General features: G+C 43.8%; 1 protein-coding gene across 1 annotated transcript; it reads left to right on the top strand.

Moving 5' to 3' along the window:
- On the top strand, positions 1–24,088 carry sdr42e2 (short chain dehydrogenase/reductase family 42E, member 2). Its single transcript, XM_014194086.3, has 11 exons — positions 1–590; positions 2,049–2,144; positions 6,841–6,898; positions 9,507–9,625; positions 10,710–10,785; positions 13,408–13,490; positions 14,135–14,272; positions 14,433–14,498; positions 14,593–14,656; positions 14,886–14,959; positions 23,321–24,088. Exons 1-11 carry the CDS (start codon positions 123–125, stop codon positions 23,561–23,563), a joined length of 1,485 nt encoding a protein of 494 aa, XP_014049561.1. The 5' UTR covers positions 1–122; the 3' UTR covers positions 23,564–24,088.

The raw sequence follows: 24,088 nt of genomic DNA, 5'->3' as shown, positions 1-24,088 counted from the left end.
TAGCCGATGAAGGTGGCTACCGTGTATCTTACGGAAAATAGCTGTACTGATGAGGTAGCTACTATTTCAACCCCCTGTCACTCACAGGGTTCCGAATTCCATCTATCGCAAGAGGAGTCTGAATGGAGTTGTGTGGCCCCAGTATGAAGGACAACGGAGGTTCTCTGTGCCAGACAGAGCAGCTACCCTACCCCTGTGTCCCCCTGCCTGACCCAGGCAGTGCTGGGTGCCGTATACAGGCTAATAGACACCTTCACAACCACCACCTCAACCATCAGCTCCAGTCCTGGGTGAGCCGACCAGCCCCAGACCTAACCTCAACCCCAACTCCAGCCTCCCGACACAGGGCCAATGGGGTGGTGGGTGCCTGGTGCAGCAGCCCAGAGTGTCCAGCCTCCCGCCTGGATGAAGTGACTGATCAGGCCTTGAGAGGGTCAGGGATGGGGACAGGCAGGGTGCTGGTGACCGGGGGAGCAGGATATTTTGGGTTGAGGCTGGGGAGAGCTCTGGTCAGCCAGGGAGTGTCTGTGGTGCTGCTGGATCTTCACAAGCCACAGTGGGATACTCCAGACGGTACTGTCTTCCATCAGGTAGGTAGAGTAGACGCAGTCACTTCGGGGCAAATCCTAACTTTCAACTTTCAAATGTTTACTTAGTATCTCACTGTCATCAATACTTGACAAAGTTAAAATTTGACTTAAGTGGAAGTTAAGATTCATCTCCGGGGTACGCAACTCTAGTCCTGGATTTCCCAGGGTTTTGTTGCTTTCCTTTTGTTCAGTGGTGGAAAAAGTACTAATTTGTCATACTTGAGTAAAAGTAAAGATACCTTAATAGAAAATGGCTCAAGTAAAAGTGAAAGTCACTCAGTAAAATACTACTTGAGTAAAAGTCTAAAAGTATTTTGTTTTAAATGTACTTAAGTATCAAAAGTAAATGGAACTGCTAAAATGTACTTAAGTATCAAAAGTAAAAATATAAACCATTTCAAATTCCGTATATTAAGCAAACCAGATGGCACAATTAAAAAATATATATATATTGACGGATAGCCAGGGTCATACTCCAACACTCAGAGATAATTTACAAATGAAGCATTTGTGTTTAGTGAGTCTGCCAGATCAGAGGCAGTAGGGATTCCAGGGATGTTCTCTTGATAAGTGTGTGAATTGGACCATTTTTCTGTCAAAATGTAACGAGTACTTTTGGGTGTCAGGGAAAACGTATGGAATAAAAAGTACATTATTTTCTTTAGGAATGTAGTGAAGTAAAAGTAAAAGTTGGCCAAAATATAAATAGTAAAGTAAAGTACAGATACCCCAAAAACAACTGAAGTAGTACTTTAAAGTTATTTTACTTAAGTACTTTACACCACTGCTTTTGTTTTTGATCATTGTACCTAAATGATTACTAGTTTGAAATTCCCCCACTTGGTTTGTTAAGATCGTAATTGAAAAAGTAAAGAGAGAGAACACTGTATGTTATCAGGGGGATACATTGAAATTCAAGTGTCTTTAGTGTAGTATTTCTCCTCATATACCCCTGGGTAGACGGAGCTAATAAGGTTGGGTATACATGGCTCAGGTATAAAGACACAGGTAAGTGATCTAGTTGAGGGTGCCAGGTGTTGACTTGGACAGAAGGAGGCCGGGGCTCTGATTCAGGTTTCAGGTGCAGCCTTCATGGCACTTTAACTTAATTGTACTTACTAATCATTGGCTAATATATGGACATACCATGTACTATATGTTCAAGCTGTCATCTTACCCAACAAGATAGTTCACCGTGAAAAGAAGGCGGAGAGTTCAATAGCAGACTGGATGAATTATGTCAAATGTTTCCTCACATTACTGACACTAATATCAGAGCCGCTCTTTCTAATATGAATAGAACAAAGGGTTGACTGTTTCTAACATGAGACAGTTTAATCCGATGGTTTATCGTACTGTTATATTACATACTGTATAACAGTGAAGTACAGTCATAGGGTAGAGGAAAAAACACAGCATATCATTGTCTTACATAGTAGTGATTTTGTCCCCTTGCAGAGCGACATCCGGGACTATGATTCTCTGTATAAGATCTGTGAGGGGGTCGACTGTATATTCCACACCGCTTCCTATGGGATGTCAGGCCCAGAACAGGTGAGTTCCTGAACAGATGGAGGGTAGAATTTAACCCTTCTACTTTCTTTATTCATTTAGCTGACTGGGAATGTAAACAATTAAAAAAACATCACTCATAGTTGCTGGTCTCCTGTAACACTGTTCCAAGAATACAGTACAGAGTACATTTTTTGTCTTAAATGCAACGACTTGAGTGGCGTGTGACAGAGATGGAATGGATGCCTGTCTATGCGTTCCAGAGTAGGATAAATCATAACATATTGAATGGAGGCTTTGTTAGTGAAACTCAACTGTTCACATTGTAGTATCACCTGTGTCTCTAGTCCCTCTCTGCCTGATACTGAGTCTCTCTCTCTCTCGCTCTGAAATATTCACAGTCAGCTAGGAGATGATTATGTAACTTAGAAAGCTTGTCTGTGTGTTTGGCTGGTGGATAAGGACAGGCTGAAGGTAGTGGTCATATAGCAGGAGGTTTACTAACTTTTTGAAGTGACTTTATAAAGAGTGTCATTACTTTAATTAGATTTTTAGTTTTTTATTTCACCTTTATTTAACCAGGTAGGCCAGTTGAGAACAAGTTCTCATTTACAACTGCGACCTGGCCAAGATAAAGAAAAGCAGTGCGACAAAAACAACAACACAGAGTTACACATAAACAAACATACAGTCAATAACACAATAGAAAAATATATGTACAGCGTGTGCAAATGTAGAAGATTAGGGAGGTAAGGCAATAAATAGGCCATAAAGGCGAAATAATTACAATTTAATATTAACACTGGAGTGATAGATGTGCAGATGATGATGTGCAAGTAGAGATACTGGGGTGCAAAAGAGCAAGGAGATCGATAACAATATGGAGATGAGATAGTTGGGTGTGCTATTTACAGATTGGCTGTGTACAGGTACAGTGATCGGTAAACTGCTCTGACAGTAGATGCTTAAAGTTAGAGAGGGAGATATGTCTCCAGCTTCAGTGATTTTTGCAATTCATTCCAGTCATTGGCAGCAGAGAACTGGAAGGAAAGACGGCCAAAGGAAGTGTTGGGTTTGGGGATGACCAGTGAAATAAATCTGCTGGAGCGCGTGCTACGGGCTGGTGTTGCTATGGTGACCAGTGAGCTGAGATAAGGCAGGGCTTTACCTAGCAAAGACTTATAGATGACCTGGAGCCAGTGGGTTTGGCGACGAATATGTAGCGAGGGCCAGCCAACAAGAGCATACAGGTCGCAGTGGTGGGTAGTATATGGGGCTTTGGTGACAAAACGGATGGCACTGTGATAGACTACATCCAGTTTGCTGAGTAGAGTGTTGGAGGCTATTTTGTAAATTACATCACTGAAGTCATGGATCGGTAGGATAGTCAGTTTTACGAGGGTATGTTTGGCAGCATGAGAGAAGGCGGCATTGTTGCGAAATAGGAAGCTGATTCTCGATTGAATTTGGAGATGCTTAATGTGAGTCTGGAAGGAGAGTTTACAGTCTAGCCAGACACCTAGATATTTATAGTTGTCCACATATTCTAACTCAGAACCGTCCAGAGTAGTGATGCTAATCGGGCCGGCGGGTGCGGGCAGCAATTGGTTGAAGAGCATGCATTTAGTTTTAATAGCATTTAAGAGCAGTTGGAGGCCACGGAAGGAGTGTTGTATGGTATTGAAGCTCGTTTGGAGGTTTGTTAAAACCTGTTAGGGCTAGGGGGCAGTATTGACACGGCTGGATAAAAAACATACCCGATTTAATCTGGTTACCACTCCTACCCAGTAACTAGAATATGCATATACTTATTACATATGGATAGAAAACACCCTAAAGTTTCTAAAACTGTTTGAATGGTGTCTGTGAGTATAACAGAACTCAAATGGCAGGTCAAAACCTGAGAGATTCCTTTACAGGAAGTGGCCTGTCTGACCATTTCTTGAACTTCTTTTCCATCTCTATCTTTTACTAAGGATCTCTGCTCTAACGTGACACTTCCCACGTCTTCCATAGGCGCTCAGAGCCCGGGAAAAAACAGAATGTCGTCATTCCAGCCCCAGGCTGAAACACATTATCGCCTTTCTCAAGTGGCCGATCAAGGGACTCTGGGCTTATGCGCGTGACCCGACCGCCCCCGCCTTTGTGATTTTTTCCTCTGTTTGCCGAAAAGGAGATTCCCTGTCGGAATATTATCGCTTTTCTACGAGAAAAATGGCGTAAAAATTGATTTTAAACAGCGGTTGACACGCTTCGAAGTACGGTAATGGAATATTTAGAATTTTATTGTCACGAATTGCGCCATGCGCGCGACACTTCTTTACCATTTCGGATAGTGTCTGGAACGCACGAACAAAACGCCGCTATTCGGATATAACGATGGATTATTTTGGACCAAACCAACATTTGTTATTGAAGTAGCAGACCTGGGAGTGCATTCTGACGAAGACAACAAAAGGTAATCAAACTTTTATAATAGTAAATATGATTATGGTGAGTGCTAAACTTGCTGGGTGTCTAAATAGCGAGCCCGTGATGCCTGGGCTATGTACTTAGAATATTGCAAAATGTGCTTTCACCAAAAAGCTATTTTAAAATCGGACATATCGAGTGCATAGAGGAGGTCTGTATATATAATTCTTAAAATAATTGTTATGCTTTTTGTGAACGTTTATCGTGAGTAATTTAGTAAAATGTTAGCGAATTCCCCGGAAGTTTGCGGGGGTATGCTAGTTCTGAACGTCACATGCTAATGTAAAAAGCTGGTTTTTGATATAAATATGAACTTGATTGAACAAAACATGCATGTATTGTATAACATAATGTCCTAGGTGTGTCATCTGATGAAGATCATCAAAGGTGAGTGCTGCATTTAGCTGTCTTCTGGGTTTTGGTGACATTATATGCTGGCTTGAAAAATGGGTGTCTGATTATTTCTGGCTTGGTACTCTGCTGACATAATCTAATGTTTTGCTTTCGTTGTAAAGCCTTTTTGAAATCGGACAGTGTGGTTAGATTAACGAGAGTCTTGTCTTTAAATAGCTGTAAAATAGTCATATGTTTGAGAAATTGAAGTAATAGGATTTTTAAGGTTTTGAAAATCGCGCCACAGGCTGCAAGTGGCTGTTACGTAGGTGGGACGCAAGCGTCCCACCTAGCCCATAGAGGTTTTAACAGAGTGTCCAAAGAAGGGCAAGATGTATACAAAATGGTGTCGTCTGCGTAGAGGTGGATCACAGAATCACCAGCAGCAAGAGCGACATGATTAATATATACAGAGAAAAGAGTCGGCCCGAGAATTGAACCCTGTGGCACCCCCATAGAGACTGCCAGAGGTCCGAAAAACAGGCCCTCTGATTAGACACACTGAAATCTATCTGAGAAGTAGTTGGTGAACCAGGCAAGGCAGTCATTTGAGAAATCAAGGCTATTGAGTCTGCCGATAACAATGCAGTGATTGACAATGTCGAAAGCCTTGGCCAGGTCGATGAAGACAGCTGCACGGTACTGTCTTTTATCGATGGCGGTTATGATATTGTTTAGGACCTTGAGCATGGCTGAGGTGCACCCATGACCAGCTCGGAAACTAGATTGCATAGTGGAGAAGGTACGGTGGGATTCGAAATGGTCGGTGATCTGTTTGTTAACTTGGATTTCAAAGATTTTAGAAAGGCAGGGCAGGATGGATATAGGTCTATAACAGTTTGGGTCTAGAGTGTCTCCCCCTTTGAAGAGGGGGATGACCACGGCAGCTTTCCAATCTTTGGGGATCTCAGACGATATGAAAGAGAGGCTGAACAGGCTAGTAATAGGGGTTGCATCAATTTCGGTAATTTTAGAAAGAAGGGTCCAGATTGTCTAGCCCAGCTGATTTGTAGGGATCCAGATTTTGCAGCTCTTTCAGAACATCTGCTGTCTGGATTTGGGTGAACGAGAAGCGGGGGGCAAGTTGCTGCAGGGGGTGCAGAGCTGTTGGCCGGGGTAGGGGTAACCAGGTGGAAAGCATGGCCAGCCGTAGGAAAATGCTTACTGAAATTATCGATTATCGTAGATTTATAGGTAGTGACAGTGTTCCTAGCCTCAGTGCAGTGGGCAGCTGGGAGGAGGTGCTCTTGTTCTCCATGGACTTTACAGTGTCCCAAAACTTTTTGGAATTAGTGCTACAGGATGCAAATTTCTGTTTGAAAAAGCTAGCCTTAGCTTTCCTAACTGACTTCCCTGAAAAGTTGCATATCGCGGGGGTTATTCGATGCTAATGCAGAACGCCACAGGATGTTTTTGTGCTGGTCAAGGGCAGTCAAGTCTGGGGTGAACCAAGGGCTATATCTGTTCTTAGTTCTACATTTTTTGAATGGGGCATGCTTATTTAAGACAGTGAGGAAAGCACTTTTAAAGAGCAACCAGGCATCCTCTACTGACGGGATGAGGTCAATATCCTTCCAGGATTCCCAGGCCAGGTCGATTAGAAAGGCCTGCTTGCTGAAGTGTTTTAGGGAGCGTTTGACAGTGATGAGCAGTGGTCGTTTGACCGCAGACCCATTACGGACGCAGGCAATGAGGCAGTGATCGCTCAGATCCTGGTTGAAGACAGCAGAGGTGTATTTAGAGGGCAAGTTGGTCAGGATGATATCTAACAGGGTGCCCATGGTTCCGGATTTAGGGTTACACATTAGTTACACATTACAAATTAATTCCGACACAAACAGTGTTAAAAGTTATTCTGTTCTGTGTCTCACAGCTGAGGAAAGAGCAGGTGGAGTCGGTCAACGTCGGAGGGACGAACAACGTCATTAATGGTAACAAGCTCCCCTCCCTCCTCCCGCCTTCCTCCCCTCCTTCCTTCCCTACCTCTTCCCCTCCTTTCTTCCCTACCTCCTCCTGTAACGGTTTTCGTCGGAAGGAGTGGACCAAAGCGCAGCGTGGTACGTGTTCATGATTTTATTTATCAAAAACACTCAAACAAAACATAACAAAATGAAAAGCCAAACAGTTCCGTCAGGTACACTATACAAAACAGAAAACAACTGCCCACACACACAGGTGGGAAAAAGGCTGCCTAAGTATGATTCCCAATCAGAGACAATGATAGACAGCTGCCTATGATTGGAAACCATACTCGGCCAAAACAAAGAAATAGAATGCATAGAATGCCCACCCCACATCACACCCTGACCTAGCCAAACAGAGAAAAACGGATCTCTCAGGTCAGGGCGTGACACCTCCCCTCATTCCTCCCCTCCTTCCTTCTCCCCTCCTTCCTCCCCTCCTTCCTCCCCTCCCTCCTCCCCTCCCTCCCTCCTCACCTCACTCTTCAACTACTGTCACACTCATCAACTTTCCCTCTCACACAGACAGGTAGACCATTCCTTAGATTAACAACACATTCTTTACATTACATACAGTTTTATCTTTGCACAACATACTGTATGTAAACACATTTTTATAGGCACAAGACGTCCTAGGAGGTGGAACATTTGGCCCCTATGATGAAATAGTGGAAGAGACCTGTTGAAGGGCTTCTAATGGGGTACAGTGTAACAGTACAGCCATATATGAGTAGCCATATAATGCCTGCTACAGTGAGGGGGGGAAAGTATTTGATCCCCTGCTGATTTTGTACGTTTGCCCACTGACAAAGAAAGGATCAGTCTATAATTTTAATGGTAGGTTTATTTGAACAGTGAGAGACAGAATCACAACAAAAAAATCCGGAAAAACGCATGTCAAAAATGTTATAAATTGATTTGAATTTTAATGAGGGAAATAAGTATTTGACCCCCTCTCAATCAGAAAGATTTCTGGCTCCCAGGAGTCTTTTATACAGGTAACGAGCTTAGATTAGGAGCACACTCTTCAAGGGAGTGCTCCTAATCTCAGTTTGTTACCTGTATAAAAGACACCTGTCCACAGAAGCAATCAATCAATCAGATTCCAAACTCTCCATCATGGCCAAGACCAAAGAGCTCTCCAAGGATGTCAGGGACAAGATTGTAGACCTACACAAGGCTGGAATGGGCTACAAGACCATCGCCAAGCAGCTTGGTGAGAAGGTGACAACAGTTGGTGTGATTATTCGCAAATAGAAGAAACACAAAAGAACTGCCAATCTCCCTCGGCCTGGGGCTCCATGCAAGATCTCACCTCGTGGAGTTGCAATGATCATGAGAACGGTAAGGAATCAGCCCAGAACTACACGGGAGGATCTTGTCAATGATCTCAAGGCAGCTGGGACCATAGTCACCAAGAAAACAATTGGTAACACACTACGCCGTGAAGGACTGAAATCCTGCAGCGCCCGCAAGGTCCCCCTGCTCAAGAAAGCACATATACATGCCCGTCTGAAGTTTGCCAATGAACATCTGAATGATTCAGAGGACAACTGGGTGAAAGTGTTGTGGTCAGATGAGACCAAAATGGAGCTCTTTGGCATCAACTCAACTCGCCGTGTTTGGAGGAGGAGGAATGCTGCCTATGACCCCAAGAACACCATCCCCACCGTCAAACATGGAGGTGGAAACATTATGCTTTGGGGGTGTTTTTCTGCTAAGGGGACAGGACAACTTCACCGCATCAAAGGGACGATGGACGGGGCCATGTACCATCAAATCTTGGGTGAGAACATCCTTCCCTCAGCCAGGGCATTGAAAATGCGTGGTAGATGGGTACTCCAGCATGACAATGACCCAAAACACACGGCCAAGGCAACAAAGGAGTGGCTCAAGAAAAAGCACATTAAGGTCCTGGAGTGGCCTAGCCAGTCTCCAGACCTTAATCCCATAGAAAATCAGTGGAGGGAGCTGAAGGTTCGAGTTGCCAAACGTCAGCCTCGAAACCTTAATGACTTGGAGAAGATCTGCGAAGAGGAGTGGGACAAAATCCCTCTTGAGATGTGTGCAAACCTGGTGGCCAACTACAAGAAACGTCTGACCTCTGTGATTGCCAACAAGGGTTTTGCCACCAAGTACTAAGTCATGTTTTGCAGAGGGTTCAAATACTTATATCCCTCATTAAAATGCAAATCAATTTATAACATTTTTTACATGCGTTTTTCTGGATGTTTTTGTTGTTATTCTGTCTCTCACTGTTCAAATAAACCTACCATTAAAATTATAGACTGATCATTTCTTTGTCAGTGGGCAAACGTACAAAATCTGCAGGGGATCAAATACTTTTTTCCCTCACTGTAAATGAAGTTGGAGGTGGTACAGAACAGTCTCCTTGTCCAAGACCTACAGACGTGTGTTAACTCCCAGAGCTAATCACTAGGCTTGAGCTCAGTGGGCTAATAGGCTTTTGAGTCATGACCCAGGTTTAGAAAATTAAATAAACTCCTAAATAAGAATGCGTTTTCAGTTTAACGACTTGGCCCAATGATAACCCTGTCTGTGTGTGTGCTTGTTTCAGTGTGTGTGGAGAAGGGCATCACCAGGCTGGTCTACACCAGTACGATCAATGTGACGTTTGCTGGCAAACCCATAGAGGAGGGCGACGAGGACTCATTGCCCTGTGTGCCCCTGGACATGGTGAGTAAGAACAGGATGTCCCAATGAGGAGCAGCTTTACTGTAGCCTGGGTAAACCAGACTGAATGATAGTGAGTGCTGCATTCTGTCTGCTTTACCCAGGCTAGCTTTACTGTGTCTATATAGAATAAGTGTTTGCTCTGAGTTGATGAAAACACAACTTACTGTGCGTATGATCTTTTTTCATAGTTTACTTTTCATGTGGTACAATTGGTTAAAGGACTGGGCACCTTTGCTATGTGATGTTTTACAGTAACCTTGAGATTGAAGCTGACATGGTGTACATGACATCCAGAACCAGGCTGATAAAGGAAGCTCATGAATGTAATCTTCTCCCAGAGCTGCTCCTTCCAGCTTACATGGCTGTGCATGACTGTATAAGTCCCGCATGAGTAGAGTTACACAGTTTAGGATAGCTTGGAGGCTCAAAGCCTGTCAACCTGACACTGGCGGGGTGTGTGTGAGAGAGGGTGAGTGTGTGTGGTGTGTACAGTATGGGTGTCACACCTCTGACATGCATCTATCTTGCAACCCCTTCTGAAGGACACACAGGTAACTGCCCAAATAAAGGAAACAATAACATAAATGTATTAATTAATAGAGCGTTGAACCACTCCGAGCTGCCAGAACAGCTTCAATGCGCCTTGGAATAGATTCTACAAGTGTCTGGAACTAAATTGGAGGGATGGAACACCATTCTTCCATGAGAAATTCCATATTTTGGTGTTTTGTTGATGGTGGTGGAAAACACTTGCCTGACTCAAACTGAATTCTTCCTCTGCTCTCGTTCACTACATACTTCAGTCTGAGACTGCCATCAAAACAGCTCTGCATTTTTATACGTGACCCTAAGCATGATGTGACGTTAATAGCTTAATTAACTCAGGAACCACACCTGTGTGGAAGCACCTGCTTTAAATATACTTTGTATCCCTAATTTACTCAAGTGTTTCCTTTATTCTGGCAGTTACCTGTACTTTCCTCAGCAGTAGCAGTAACAATGAATAGATCCTCTGATGGCTATGTCTTAGGAAATAATAAAACGCATGGATTGATATGAATAGATATGATGCGTTCTGTCCCAGCACATAGACCACTACTCCAGGACCAAATCTATCTCTGACCAGATGGTCCTAACAGCCAATGGACGCTCACTCAAAGGTAAGAGACACCCTAGAAATAGAATGAAGATATACCGTATTAGATGTATTATTATAATTCTGTGTCTATGGCAGAGACACTGTGACTTTGTCTGGCATGATCTTGAGGTGATAGGATGGGGGTTACTTACAGCATCAAGACACTGATGATATCCTCAAATGGAAATGGTGAGTTCAGGTCATTGACATTGTCTTATGATTCTCAGTGTGTATGAATGGATGCTGTATGTATCCACAGCCTGTGTGTGTGTGTGTGTGTGTGTGTGTGTGTGTGTGTGTGTGTGTGTGTGTGTGTGTGTGTGTGTGTGTGTGGCGCACGTGTGCTTGTGTGTATTTGTGAGTGAGTGAGGTTGGCATGGAAACCAAGCTATCCATGTGTGCAACCTAATCCAACTGGACCTGCTGACACCAGTTCAATTTAGAGCTGGAAAGCACAATGCCACTTGAGACTGGAGAGCAGTGTTCACCCGACACCGTTTTGTCTCAAGCAACACACACACAGGGATGTACTTACACACACAGAGACACACAGTTAGTAGCAGTAGTACCAGACATGCAGTACAGACTCTCGTCACAGGCAGATGTCACGTACATACTTACTGTAAAACTGACAGTCAGAATCACAGGAGACATTGATACACACACACAATGTATTCATCATTAACATAAACCCCTGTACAGTTTGTCTCTCTCAAAGGTGTGTAGGAATTCACGTACTGCATTAGTGTGATTCCAGTGAGAGCTTGGTTAAATAGGTGTGATGCCTTCAGCCCCTCCTTGGGGGAAACCTAACCCCCTATCAATGACCACTTATTTCTATATTGAACTAAGCTAGGAGCATGGCGTTATGTCATTATATACTCTACTGGACCATTCATGCATTTATTAAGACGGGATGTAGAGGAAATATATTAACACTGGAAGATGAGTTCAGGTTGAAGCAAAGGTTAGCATATTATACAGTGAGGGAAAAAAGTATTTGATCCCCTGCTGATTTTGTACATTTGCCCACTGTCAAAGAAATGATCAGTCTATAATTTTAATGGTAGGTTTATTTGAACAGTGAGAGACAGAATCACAACAACAAAAAATCCTGAAAAACGCATGTCAAAAATGTTATAAATTGATTTTAATTTTAATGAGGGAAATAAGTATTTGACCCCCTCTCAATCAGAAAGATTTCTGGCTCCCAGGTGTCTTTTATACAGGTAACGAGCTTAGATTAGGAGCAGACTCTTAAAGGGAGTTCTCCTAATCTCAGTTTGTTACCTGTATAAAAGACACCTGTCCACAGAAGCAATCAATCAATCAGATTCCAAACTCTCCACCATGGCCAAGACCAAAGAGCTCTCCAAGGATGTCAGGGACAAGATTGTAGACCTACACAAGGCTGGAATGGGCTACAAGACCATCGCCAAGCAGCTTGGTTAGAAGGTGACAACAGTTGGTGCTCATTATTCACAAATAGAAGAAACACAAAAGAACTTTCAATCTCCCTCGGCCTGGGGCTCCATGCAAGATCTCACCTCGTGGAGTTGCAATGATCATGAGAACGGTGAGGAATCAGCCCAGAACTACACGGGAGGATCTTGTCAATGATCTCAAGGCAGCTGGGACCATAGTCACCAAGAAAACAATTGGTAACACACTACGCCGTGAAGGACTGAAATCCTGCAGCGCCCGCAAGGTCCCCCTGCTCAAGAAAGCACATATACGTGCCCGTATGAAGTTTGCCAATGAACATCTGAATGATTCAGAGGACAACTGGGTGAAAGTGTTGTGGTCAGATGAGACCAAAATGGAGCTCTTTGGCATCAACTCAACTCGCCGTGTTTGGAGGAGGAGGAATGCTGCCTATGACCCCAAGAACACCATTCCCACCGTCAAACATGGAGGTGGAAACATTATGCTTTGGGGGTGTTTTTCTGCTATGGGGACAGGACAACTTCACCGCATCAAAGGGACGATGGACGGGGCCATGTACCGTCAAATCTTGGGTGAGAACCTCCTTACCTCAGCCAGGGCATTGAAAATGGGTGGTGGATGGGTATTCCAGCATGACAATGACCCAAAACACACGGCCAAGGCAACAAAGGAGTGGCTCAAGAAGAAGCACATTAAGGTCCTGGAGTGGCCTAGCCAGTCTTCAGACCTTAATCCCATAGAAAATCTGTGGAGTGAGCTGAAGGTTCAAGTTGCAAAACGTCAGCCTCGAAACCTTAATGACTTGGAGAAGATCTGCAAAGAGGAGTGGGACACAATCCCTCCTGAGATGTGTGCAAACCTGGTGGCCAACTACAAGAAACGTCTGACCTCTGTGATTGCCAACAAGGGTTTTGCCACCAAGTACTAAGTCATGTTTTGCAGAGGGGTCAAATACTTATTTCCCTCATTAAAATGCAAATCAATTTATAACATTTTTGACATGCGTTTTTCTGGATGTTTTTGTTGTTATTCTGTCTCTCACTGTTCAAATAAACCTACCATTAAAATTATAGACTGATCATTTCGTACATTTCTGGACTCAGTTACAAGTAATTACACGGTGGAGTAACTCATTTGTAACAGACTTTCACTGTTGCCAGATTTAGTTCATTATTCAATGAAATTCTCTTCTGTAAAGGTGGGGGTCTGTTGCGGACCTGTGTCCTGAGACCCTCAGGCATCTATGGGCCAGAAGAGAGACGACACCTACACAGGGTTATGGTGCGTGTCCGCACACCTACCTACCACATAGAATCACAATGAAAAGAACTGACACATCTCTACATTCCATCTGATTTGTCACTTTCCATCCAAGACGGCAGCACCATAGGGATAAATGTCTGTGTACGATTTAATTGTGTGGGTGGCACAATAAAATGACAGCCCATTCTCATTGCCCTTCTATCAGGTATAGAGGTTCTCTTAGGGTTTAGATCCTTGGCTGGCAGAATGTGTACCTGGTGAGGATATATTATTAATGGACCCTCTTAAGGTATCCTGTTTCACCCCTCTCTCTCTCTCCCCTGGGGAGAATGAAGGGAAGGAATACTCTATGCTGGGCTGGGTAGAACAGGGCTGGGATGCTGCAGTTCCCAGTTCACTATGGGGAAAGATGCTTAGAGGCTTTTTAATCTTTCTTCCCCTAATACAGTTTACCTCTCCCCTCACTCAATGTCAGACCATTGTACACACACGAACCCATGCATGCCTTGACACATGTACACAACCCCAAACACACTCACATGAGAACAGACATACTCTCAGCACAACAATACAGTCTAACCTGAATTCAGTTGAATTATCAACCCGCTCTCTCTCTCACTCTCTCCACTTCTCCTTCTCTCTCTCTCTCTCTCTCTCCCCAGGTGAATGTGGAGCGCCGGTTGTTCAGTTTTAGCTTTGGAAACCGCCAGGCCAAGATGAACTGGGTCCATGTGGACAACCTGGTGTTGGCCCACGTCCTGGCTGCTGAAAGCCTCACACCCAAGAGGAACTGTGTGGCTGTGAGTTTACTACTACTCACCATCTCCATGGATACCAATGATCGTTTCAGCACTTGTTTGTTCTACCTTCAAGTGGCATTTGTACACATTGTACATATTTATGCCTGTGTGTGTTTGGGATGGGGGTGTATACATAGTAATATCAACCTTTCTCCCTCAGAGTGGACAGGCCTACTTCATCAACGACGGGGAATCTGTCAACCTGTTTGAATGGTTAACACCACTGGTGACTAACTCTATATATTCTTTGGGTGATTAACACATATAGTTTATCTTGTCTTGGTCTTTGATATCCTCTCTGTCTTTCCCCTCCTCTCTAGTTTGAGAAGCTGGGGTACAGCCGACCGTTGATACACTTGCCTGTCTCACTGGTCTATTCAGCAGGTAGGAGACACAAACGGACATGCATTCACACACACACACACACATACACGCACACACACAAATACCCACACTGCTGTAACAGGACGCTGATCATGCCCAACACCAGCCGCAATCTGTCAGGATACACACTAGATTCATACTTGCCAAACTGTTGTAATAGTACGTTGCTCGTAGCTCAGACCTGCCACGCTGCTGTCTTCCTTCCTCATCTGAGGTGTGTATTTCACAGCCATTCTGATGGAATGTTTACACCTGGCTCTGAGGCCAATAGTGGAGATCCCTCTGCTCTTCACCAGAAATGAGGTAACCATACAGCTATGTATCTACAGTACCTATCTACTACTTACCTACCTATCTATATGTACCTACCTACCTACCTACCTACCTACCTACCTACCTACCTACCTACCTACCTACCTACCTGCCTACCTACCTACCTACCTACCTACCTACCTACCTACCTACCTACCTTCATAGTGCTTTCTACACCTAACCCCTCTTCTCACTTCCCATTTTTACTCTGCCTTTTTACCCATTCTTCTTCTTTCCTCCTTTCTCCCTTCTCAGTTTTACATTGCAGCCAAGCACTGATGTGAGGACCAACCTTCCTCACCACACTTGCAAGAAAACGTTGTTGAGAAATATGCCATGTTTTCCAGTGTTACATATTCAGTGTATTAATTAAGTGTAACAGTCTCTTTCCTGTCACATACTCGATACAAAGAGCAAACACACGGAAGGGAGAACATTTAGAATTTACTTAGACCTTTCACTCTGTTTGAGTTCTGTTTGAGTGACGTTATTGCATTCTGGGTCATGGTGACATGTTTCAGTCAGTGTAGAACCCTGCTGGGCCACGGTGGCAGGGTCGTTCCACAAAATGAGTCCCTTTGATATTTTAAGTAGAAATTGTGAACAAATTTGAAAGCCATGAAGTGCCCTTCAATATAGACCACGTGGAATATTCAATAAATCAGATTTCTGTTTTTGAATAAAGACTTACTAAAGTGCTACAATTCTGCACTTGGACATGTCCCTCTTTGCATCCTCTGTGACTTCTAGGAATATTTTAACACACTTAATCCCAACATTTATCCAAGTTTTCACCATCATTGTAAAGCCGTAGTTATTTTGTTGGTTTGACAAAGTCATTTCTGAAGATTATTATTTATTCATTTGATTATTGATACATTTTAAGGTAAAAAAAAATCCTGTCCCTAATTTTAAGGTCAACCCTGTTACGTGAACTGAACTCTCGTTTTAATATGATGAAACAATTCATTTTTAAAAAACTTTTTCAAAAGAAACATTGAACACCTAATAGTCAAATCATAGTGTAAAATCGGGTAAGCTGGTTCTACCCTTTTTATGACGACTCAGGATATGACCCAGATGCAGACACGGGGGGCGGATAGTACAGTTCTCAGATTATTTATTAGGAGCATGGGGCAGGCAAAGGGCAGGTCGAGGGCAGGCTGAGGTTCGTGATCAGGTCAGAGTCAGGCTGGTACAGGACGGCAGGCAGACTCCGGGTCAGGGCAGGCAGAATGGTCAGAACTGGGAAAAACTTGAAAATATAACTAGAGAAACAGGAAGGCTGGTAAGACCTGACAAGACAAGACGAACTGGCAACAGACAGACAAACCGATAACACAGGTATAAATACACAGGGGATAATGGAAGATGGGCAACATCTACACAGCAGTGGTAGGCCTGATCGCCGACAACGATGAGACGGCCTATAGGGAGGAGGTCAGAGACCTGACCTTGTGGTGCAAGGACAACAACCTCTCCCTCAATGTGATCAAGACAAAGAAGATGATTGTGGACTACAGGAAAAGGAGGACCGAGTACGCCCCCATTCTCATCGACGGGGCTGTAGTGGAGCAGGTTGAGAGCTTCAATTTCCTTGGTGTCCACATCATCAACAAACAAACATGGTCCAAGCACATCAAGACAGTCGTGAAGAGAGCATTACAAAACCTATTCCCCCTCAGGAGACTGAAGAAATTTGGCATGGGTCCTCAGATCCTTAAAAGGTTTTACAGCTGCACCATCGAGAGCATCCTGATGGGTTGCATCACTGGTATGGCAACTGCTCGGCCTCTGACCGCAAGGCACTACAGAGGGTAGTGCATACGGCCCAGTACATCACCAGGCCCAAGCTTTCTGCCATCCAGGACCTCTATACAAGGCGGTGTCAGAGAAAGGCCCTAAAAATTGTTAAAGACTCCAGCCACCCTAGTCATAGACTGTTCTCTCTGCTACCGCACGGCAAGTGGTACCGGAGCGCCAAGTCTAGGTACAAGAGACTTCTAAACAGCTTCTACCCCCAAGCCATAAGACTCCTGAACAGCTAATCAAATGGCTACCCAGACTCTTTGCATTGCCCCCCCCCTTATACGCTGCTGCTACTCTTTGTTATTATCTATGCATAGTCACTTTAATAACTCTACCTACATGTACAGATTACCTTAACACCGGTGCCCCCGCACATTGACTCTGTACCTGGTACCCCCTGTATATAGCCTCCACATTGACTCTGTACCGGTACCCCCTGTATATAACCTCCACATTGACTCTGTACCGGTACCCCTTGTATATAGCCTCCACATTGACTCTGTACCGGTACCCCCTGTATATAACCTCCACATTGACTCTGTACCGGTACCCCCTGTATATAGCCTCCACATTGACTCTGTACCGGTACCCCCTGTATATAGTCTCCACATTGACTCTGTACCGGCACCCCCTGTATATAGCCTCCACATTGACTCTGTACCGGTACCCCCTGTATATAACCTCCACATTGACTCTGTACCGGTACCCCCTGTATATAACCTCCACATTGACTCTGTACCGGTACCCCCTGTATATAGCCCCGCTATTGTTATTTACTGCTGCTCTTAGCTCTTACTTTTGGGGGGGGGGGGGATTTTCTTAAAACTGCATTGTTGGTTAAGGGCTTATAAGAAAGCATTTCACTGTTGTATTCTGCGCATGTGACTAATACAATTTGATTTGATCTGGAGGGGGGTGGAGACAAGCACAAAGACGGATGAAACAGATCAAGGTGTGATACTTTTTGGCCATTTTCTGGTGTTTTGTGGTGGAATACTGAGCGGGTTGAGCATTAATACGTCAACCTTGTTACCCATAGATAGACAGGCTAGAAATGTTTTAACAATAAATAAAAAATGGTGAAACTTGCATTCAATTGCCCCTCCCTGTTGCACACAACAAGTTTCCATTTCCCTTGTCACAAGTCGTCAACCCTGTTACTTTATTTAGCGCTTAATAGGCACTTACTATAGTCATTTTTTTATTGAACCTCTTGAGATGTGAAAACATTGTTATTTTATTAAGTTGAACATGTGCTCTTTATGACAGAATGCAAAAATCAGGTGATATACTGTATAATATAACTTAGTAAAAATATATATATATATATATTTGGTGGAATGACCCAGCACACTGACAGCGTAGTGTGTGTGTGTGTGTGTGTGTGCGTGCGTGCGTGCGTGCATGTTTGGGTTAAGGGGAGCTTGGGTTACTAGATACTTCATTCGATTATTTTTTGTCTCACGGAGGCTTCATTAGGGAAGTATTTTCCAGGCGCACCGACCCCCCTTCCTTCCTGATCCTATCTCTTATACATACCAGTATGAAAATGTATCCACTCACTACTGTAAATTGCTCTGGATAAGAGTGTCTGCTAAGTGACTAAAATGTAGATGTTCCCTCTCTTTCATGGATATGATTGGACTGGGAATGGCTTATGTCAAACAGACCTGGGGACAAATACATTTGTATTTGAATATCTGGTATGTAAAATACTTCTTCTGTGTATTTTTGTATTTTCAAATACACATCACAAAACAAGTACTTTTATTTGAGTATTTGAATGGTAATTTGTAAAAACCAAATAGTCAACCAAATTTGTAACTCCCTTTTCAGGACCCTGTCTTTCAAAGATAATTAGTAAAAATCCAAATAACTTCACAGATCTTCATTGTAAAGGGTTTAAACACTGTTTCCCATGCTTGTGCAATGAACCATAAACAATTAATGAACATGCACCTGTGGAATGGTCGTTAAGACACTAACATCTTACAGACGGTAGGCAATTAAGGTCGCAGTTATGAAAACTTAGGACACTAAAGAGGACTTTCTACTGACTCTGAAAAACACCAAAAGAAAGATGCCAAGGGTCCCTGCTCATCTGTGTGAACGTGTCTTAGGCATGCTGCAAGGAGGCATGAGGACTGCAGATGTGGCCCAGGGAAATAAATTGCAATGTCCGTACTGTGAGACGCCTAAGACAGCGCTACAGGGAGACAGGACGGACAGCTGATTGTCTTCGCAGTGACAGACCACGTGTAACAACACCTGCACACGATCGGTACATCCGAACATCACACCTGCGGGACAGGTACAGGATGGCAACAACAACTGCCCGAGTTACACCAGGAACGCACAATCCCTCCATCAGTGCTCAGACTGTCCGCAATAGGCTGAGAGGCTTGTAGGCCTGTTGTAAGACAGGTCCTCACCAGACATCACCGGCAACAACGTCGCCTTTGGGCACAAACCCACCATCGCTGGACCAGACAGGACTGGCAAAAAGTGCTCTTCACTGACGAGTCACGGTTTTGTCTCACCAGGGGTGATGGTCGGATTCGCGTTTATCGTCAAAGGAATGAGCATTACACTGAGGCCTGTACTCCGGAGCGAGATCGATTTGGAGATGGAGGGTCCATCATGGTCTGGGGCGGTGTGTCACAGCACAGACTGAGCTTGTCGTCATTGCAGGCAATCTCACCGCTGTGAGTTACAGGGAAGATATCCTCCTCCCTCATGTGGTACCCCTCCTGCAGGCTCATCCTGACATGACCCTCCAGCATGACAATGCCACCAGCCATACTGCTTGTTCTGTGTGTGATTTCCTGGAAGACAGGAATGTCAGTGCTCTGCCATGGCCAGCCAAGAGCCCGGATCTCAATCTCAATGCTGAGTTTATTTTAAAGGATTTTCAAATACTTATTTCAAATACTATTTTCAAATACCTGGGTTAAACGCATGGGAGTGTATTTCAGTCACTGAATTTAAATGTTTTGTATACTTTCCAAGTGTGCACTGAGTGTACAAAACATTAGGAACACCTGCTCTTTCCATGACATAGCTTTTCCATGAAATTCCCCTGGTCAGTCTATGACCTCTTATTGATGTCACAATCAGTGCTGATGAAGTGGAGGAGATAGGTTAAAGAAGGATTTTTATACCTTGAGATAAGTGAGACATGTATTGTGTATGTATGCCGTTCAGAGGGTGAATGGGCAAGACAAAAGAAGATTTGGGGTATAGTAGTAGGTGCCAGCCGCACCGATTTAAGTGTGTCAAGAACTGCAACACTGTTGGGTTTTTCACGCTCAACAGTTTCATGTGTGTACCAAGAATGGTCCATCACCCAAAGGACATCGAGCCAACTTGATACAGCTGTGGGAAGCATTGGAGTCAACATAGGCCAGCATTCCTGTGGAACGCTTTCGACACTTTTTAGAGTCCATGCCCTGATGATTTGAGGCTGTTCTGAGGGCAAAAGGGCAATAATTGTTTAATACACTTGTGAACTATCAAATGCATTAAAATACTGAATGACTTGTCTTTTCAAATGAAATGTATCTGAATACCTACTTCAAATGTATGTGAAAGTAATTGAGATAGTTGAAATAGTATTTAAACCCAGGTGTGATGTCACACATCTCCGACGTTTCAAGGTCTGTAAAAGGAGGTAGAAAAATATGTTTTTGGAATGGAAAGCAGCCATACTGATGACAGTAGTATTGCATACATCCTGCCCTGGCACTGAGAAGGGCCCGAGGAGCTGTTTGTAGTAGGAGCTGCTATCTGTCGTACCCAGGAAGGCATTACTTCATGAATGTGTGATGAGACAGAAACCAAAGCCATGCCCACAGGGCTGCTGGTCCAGGAGCTGCTTCAGTCAGACATTCTGGCGGCTGCCACCGGGAGATCGATAATTGTCCTGTCAATAAAATATTAGCCTGTTGTGTGTATTTCTCCTGGAAGGGTGGGATGGAGTAGGGAGAAGTTTCCCCATAATCACTGATCCAGGGTCAGACATTATTTTACTCCTAGGATTGTCTGTGACTTACAGTAAGGTAATCCCAGATCTGTGGTTAGAGCCAACATCTACCTCGATTGACTGGGTCAGGAAGTTCAACACTGGGGACACAGGAACTGACCTCATTGCAGGCTCAACTCCAACTAGCTCCCTTGCTTTAGGGTTATCTCCTAACCTGAACCATTACTGGACAACATCACTACTCTGCTCAACGGTCCTGTGGCTGGGCTAACAAGAGACAGCAGTCAGTGGTCCGTCAGAGACAGACAGGTGTACAGAGAGACATACATACACAAGTCTCTAAAGGGTAAATCCATTTGAATTCAATCACTGTTGTTTTAAACACAACTTTCCATACATGTTTGCCCATGGAAGAAGTGGTCAGAAAGTGACTTTTTAGACATGAATATCAAAACATTCAAAAGATACACTACATGACCAAAAGTAACATTCCAAAGGTGTTCAATGGGGTTGAGGTCAGAGCTCTGTGCAGGCCAGTCAAGTTCTTCCACACCGATCTTGACAAACAATTTCTGTATGGACCTCGCTTTGTGCATGGGGCATTGTCATGCTGAAACAGGAAAGGGCCTTCCCCAAACTCTTGCCACAAAGTTGGAAGCTGTAGTTTTAAGATTTCCCTTCACTGGAACTAAGTGGCCTAGCCCAAACCATGAAAAACAGCCCCAGACCATTATTCCTCCTCCACCAAACATTACAGTTGGCACTATGCATTGGGGCAGGTAGCGTTCTCCTGGCATTCGTCAAACACAGATTTGTCCTTTGGACTGCCAGATGGTGAAGTGTGATTCATCACTCCAGAGAACACGTTTCCACTGCTCCAGAGTCCAATGGCAGGGAGCTTTACACCACTCCAGCCGTCGCTTGGCATTGTGCATGGTGATGTTAGGCTTGTGTGTGGCTGCTTGGGCCATGGATACCCATTTCATGAAGCTCCAGATGAATAGTTATTGTGCTGACATTGTTTCCAGAGATAGTTTGGAACTCGGTAGTGAGTGTTGCAACCGAGGACAGAAGATTTATATGCGCTACACGCTTCAGCACTCGGCGGTACCGTTCGGTGAGCTTTTGTGGCCTACCACTTCGTGGCTGAGCTGTTGCTCCTAGATGTTTCCACTTCACAATAACAGCACTTACAGTTCTAGCAGGGAAGAAATTTGACGAACTGACTTATTGGAAAGGTGTCATCCTATGACGGTGCAATGTTGAAAGTCACTGAGCTCTTCAGTAAGGCCATTCTACTGCCAATGTTTGTCTATGGAGAATGTATGGCTGTATGCTGAATTTTATACACCTGTCAGCAACGGGTGTGGCTGAAATAGCCAAATCCACTAATTTGAAGGGGTGTCCACATACTTTTGTATATATAGTGTAAAAGTGTTAAAAGTTAAGTCCTTTTGCATACCCCACCATACCATGAGACATCCATGTCTTCATCACAGGAAAATATAAACAGTTGAGATTGATATTATTTAAAAGCTTATGAACAGGGTTGTCAAACTATTTCATAATTTCTTTCAAAAGTATAGTTTTTAATGGTGGGCACGACACAAAAATCTCAGATTATGTTAATAGGGTCTAAGCCGCAACATATGCAAATATTTAGACAATTGACATTAATGGTTAAGAAATTCAAAATGTTATTATAAAAAAAAAAACATTTTTTTCAAGAAATTATTAAATAGTTTGAAATCCTGTTCATGAGCTTTTAAATGATATCAATCTCAACCGTTTATATTTTTCAGTGACGAAGACATTGATGTCTCATGGTATGGTTGGGTATGCAAAAGGAGGCAACTTGGAGCACTTTTATATCTTGAATGTTTTGACATTCAGGTTCAAAAAGTCCCTTTCTGAGAACTTGTATGGAAGGCAAATACGTATGGAAGGTTTCGTTCACATCAAAGGGGTGCTGTCAAAAAGTGAATTCAAATGGATTTACCCCAACGAGACAATAGTATACTTGCTGAATCTCTGTGTTACACTGAGCCACCGGGTTTGTCTGAGAGCTTCTGTCACTACTTGTATTTTCCATGCAGACATCGTATCCTCCGTGCAGTAAGGGGATATAGGGACCAGAGAGACATCCTTCACACAGGGTGTCAGGATGTTGGTAAACTGAGGTTATTCAAAGACATTAGCATGGAGTCAAACTCCCTTGAAGCTCCAGTGTTCCTAATCCGCCTCCCAGGTTGTACTGAGCACTATGCCCATCTCAGTGCACCCTGATTGGACATGAGTGAAGGAGTACTGTTGAGTTTGTTAAGCTGCCTTCTTGGCAAAGAGGCGGGGGCAAGAGACAGGGGCACAGTACAGACCACTAACACTCTTCTCCTTAACAGCTTGTTTAACTCTATTTCCTTTAACTGGGTGTTGGGTGCCAGTCTGTTTCTGCTTTAACCAATGGGTCAAGTCTTAACAACCAAGACAGTTAACTTTGTTGAATGCAGAGACAGTCAGGTACCTGGCTACCATTTCCCTGAATCTTTTCTGCATCCTCCTAGGTGAGGAACATTGCAGTGAGCCACACCTTCAAGATCGAGAAGGCCCGTCGAGATCTGGGCTACTGCCCCAGACGCTACAGCCTGGGGGACTCAGTGGACCAGTACATACGGTCCCGACCATCCCGCTCCAGGCCCTCCCCCCTAGGCCCCTCTCGGACTGTTCCCCTGCTCCTGGTCCTCCTGCTGGTGTTGGGGTTCAGCCTGGCTGTCCTCCTGCTTTGCTCCTGGCTCTGGGAACACTAGGTAGCTACTGTGGCTAAAACTTAAGTAACAGCCCACTAAGACCCAACCTAAATCTTAACTCAGCTAATACACTCACTAATAAGTTTTATTTGTTAGCCGCCTTTCTGGACACCTATGGTCTTGGCCTTACGTCAAGCTAAAAGCAATGATAGAAAGCATGCATAGTGTACATCTAGATACACATAGAAGACCACATGAATATACCACATACTGTTGACCTAATGCTAGCAACTCCGCCCTTCTATAATGTTTACCATGTTATCGTACAGTTGACTAAGGCTGTAGATGGATGATGATCAAATGTGTAGTATGTAGAATATTTGAAATAATATGGCGCTTTGTTCAAACCCTATTGCCTTTCATAGGGTGGAGTGTATCATATATTTGGGTTTATTTTCTTGAGAAAGAAGTTCTTATATTGAACCAGAGAATCATAATGTGAATACAGTACAGGGCTTTAATATGGTCATAAACCTATTGACCATTCCTTAAACGTATTTTGATTCTATAGCAGTTTTGTGTAGG

This window comes from Salmo salar, chromosome 03, assembly GCF_965601325.2.
Source record: "Salmo salar chromosome 03, fSalSal1, whole genome shotgun sequence".
In the NCBI taxonomy this organism is placed as follows: domain Eukaryota; kingdom Metazoa; phylum Chordata; class Actinopteri; order Salmoniformes; family Salmonidae; genus Salmo; species Salmo salar.
Note: the sequence above shows the minus strand (reverse complement) of the source record. Positions and strands in the feature narration are given on the sequence as shown.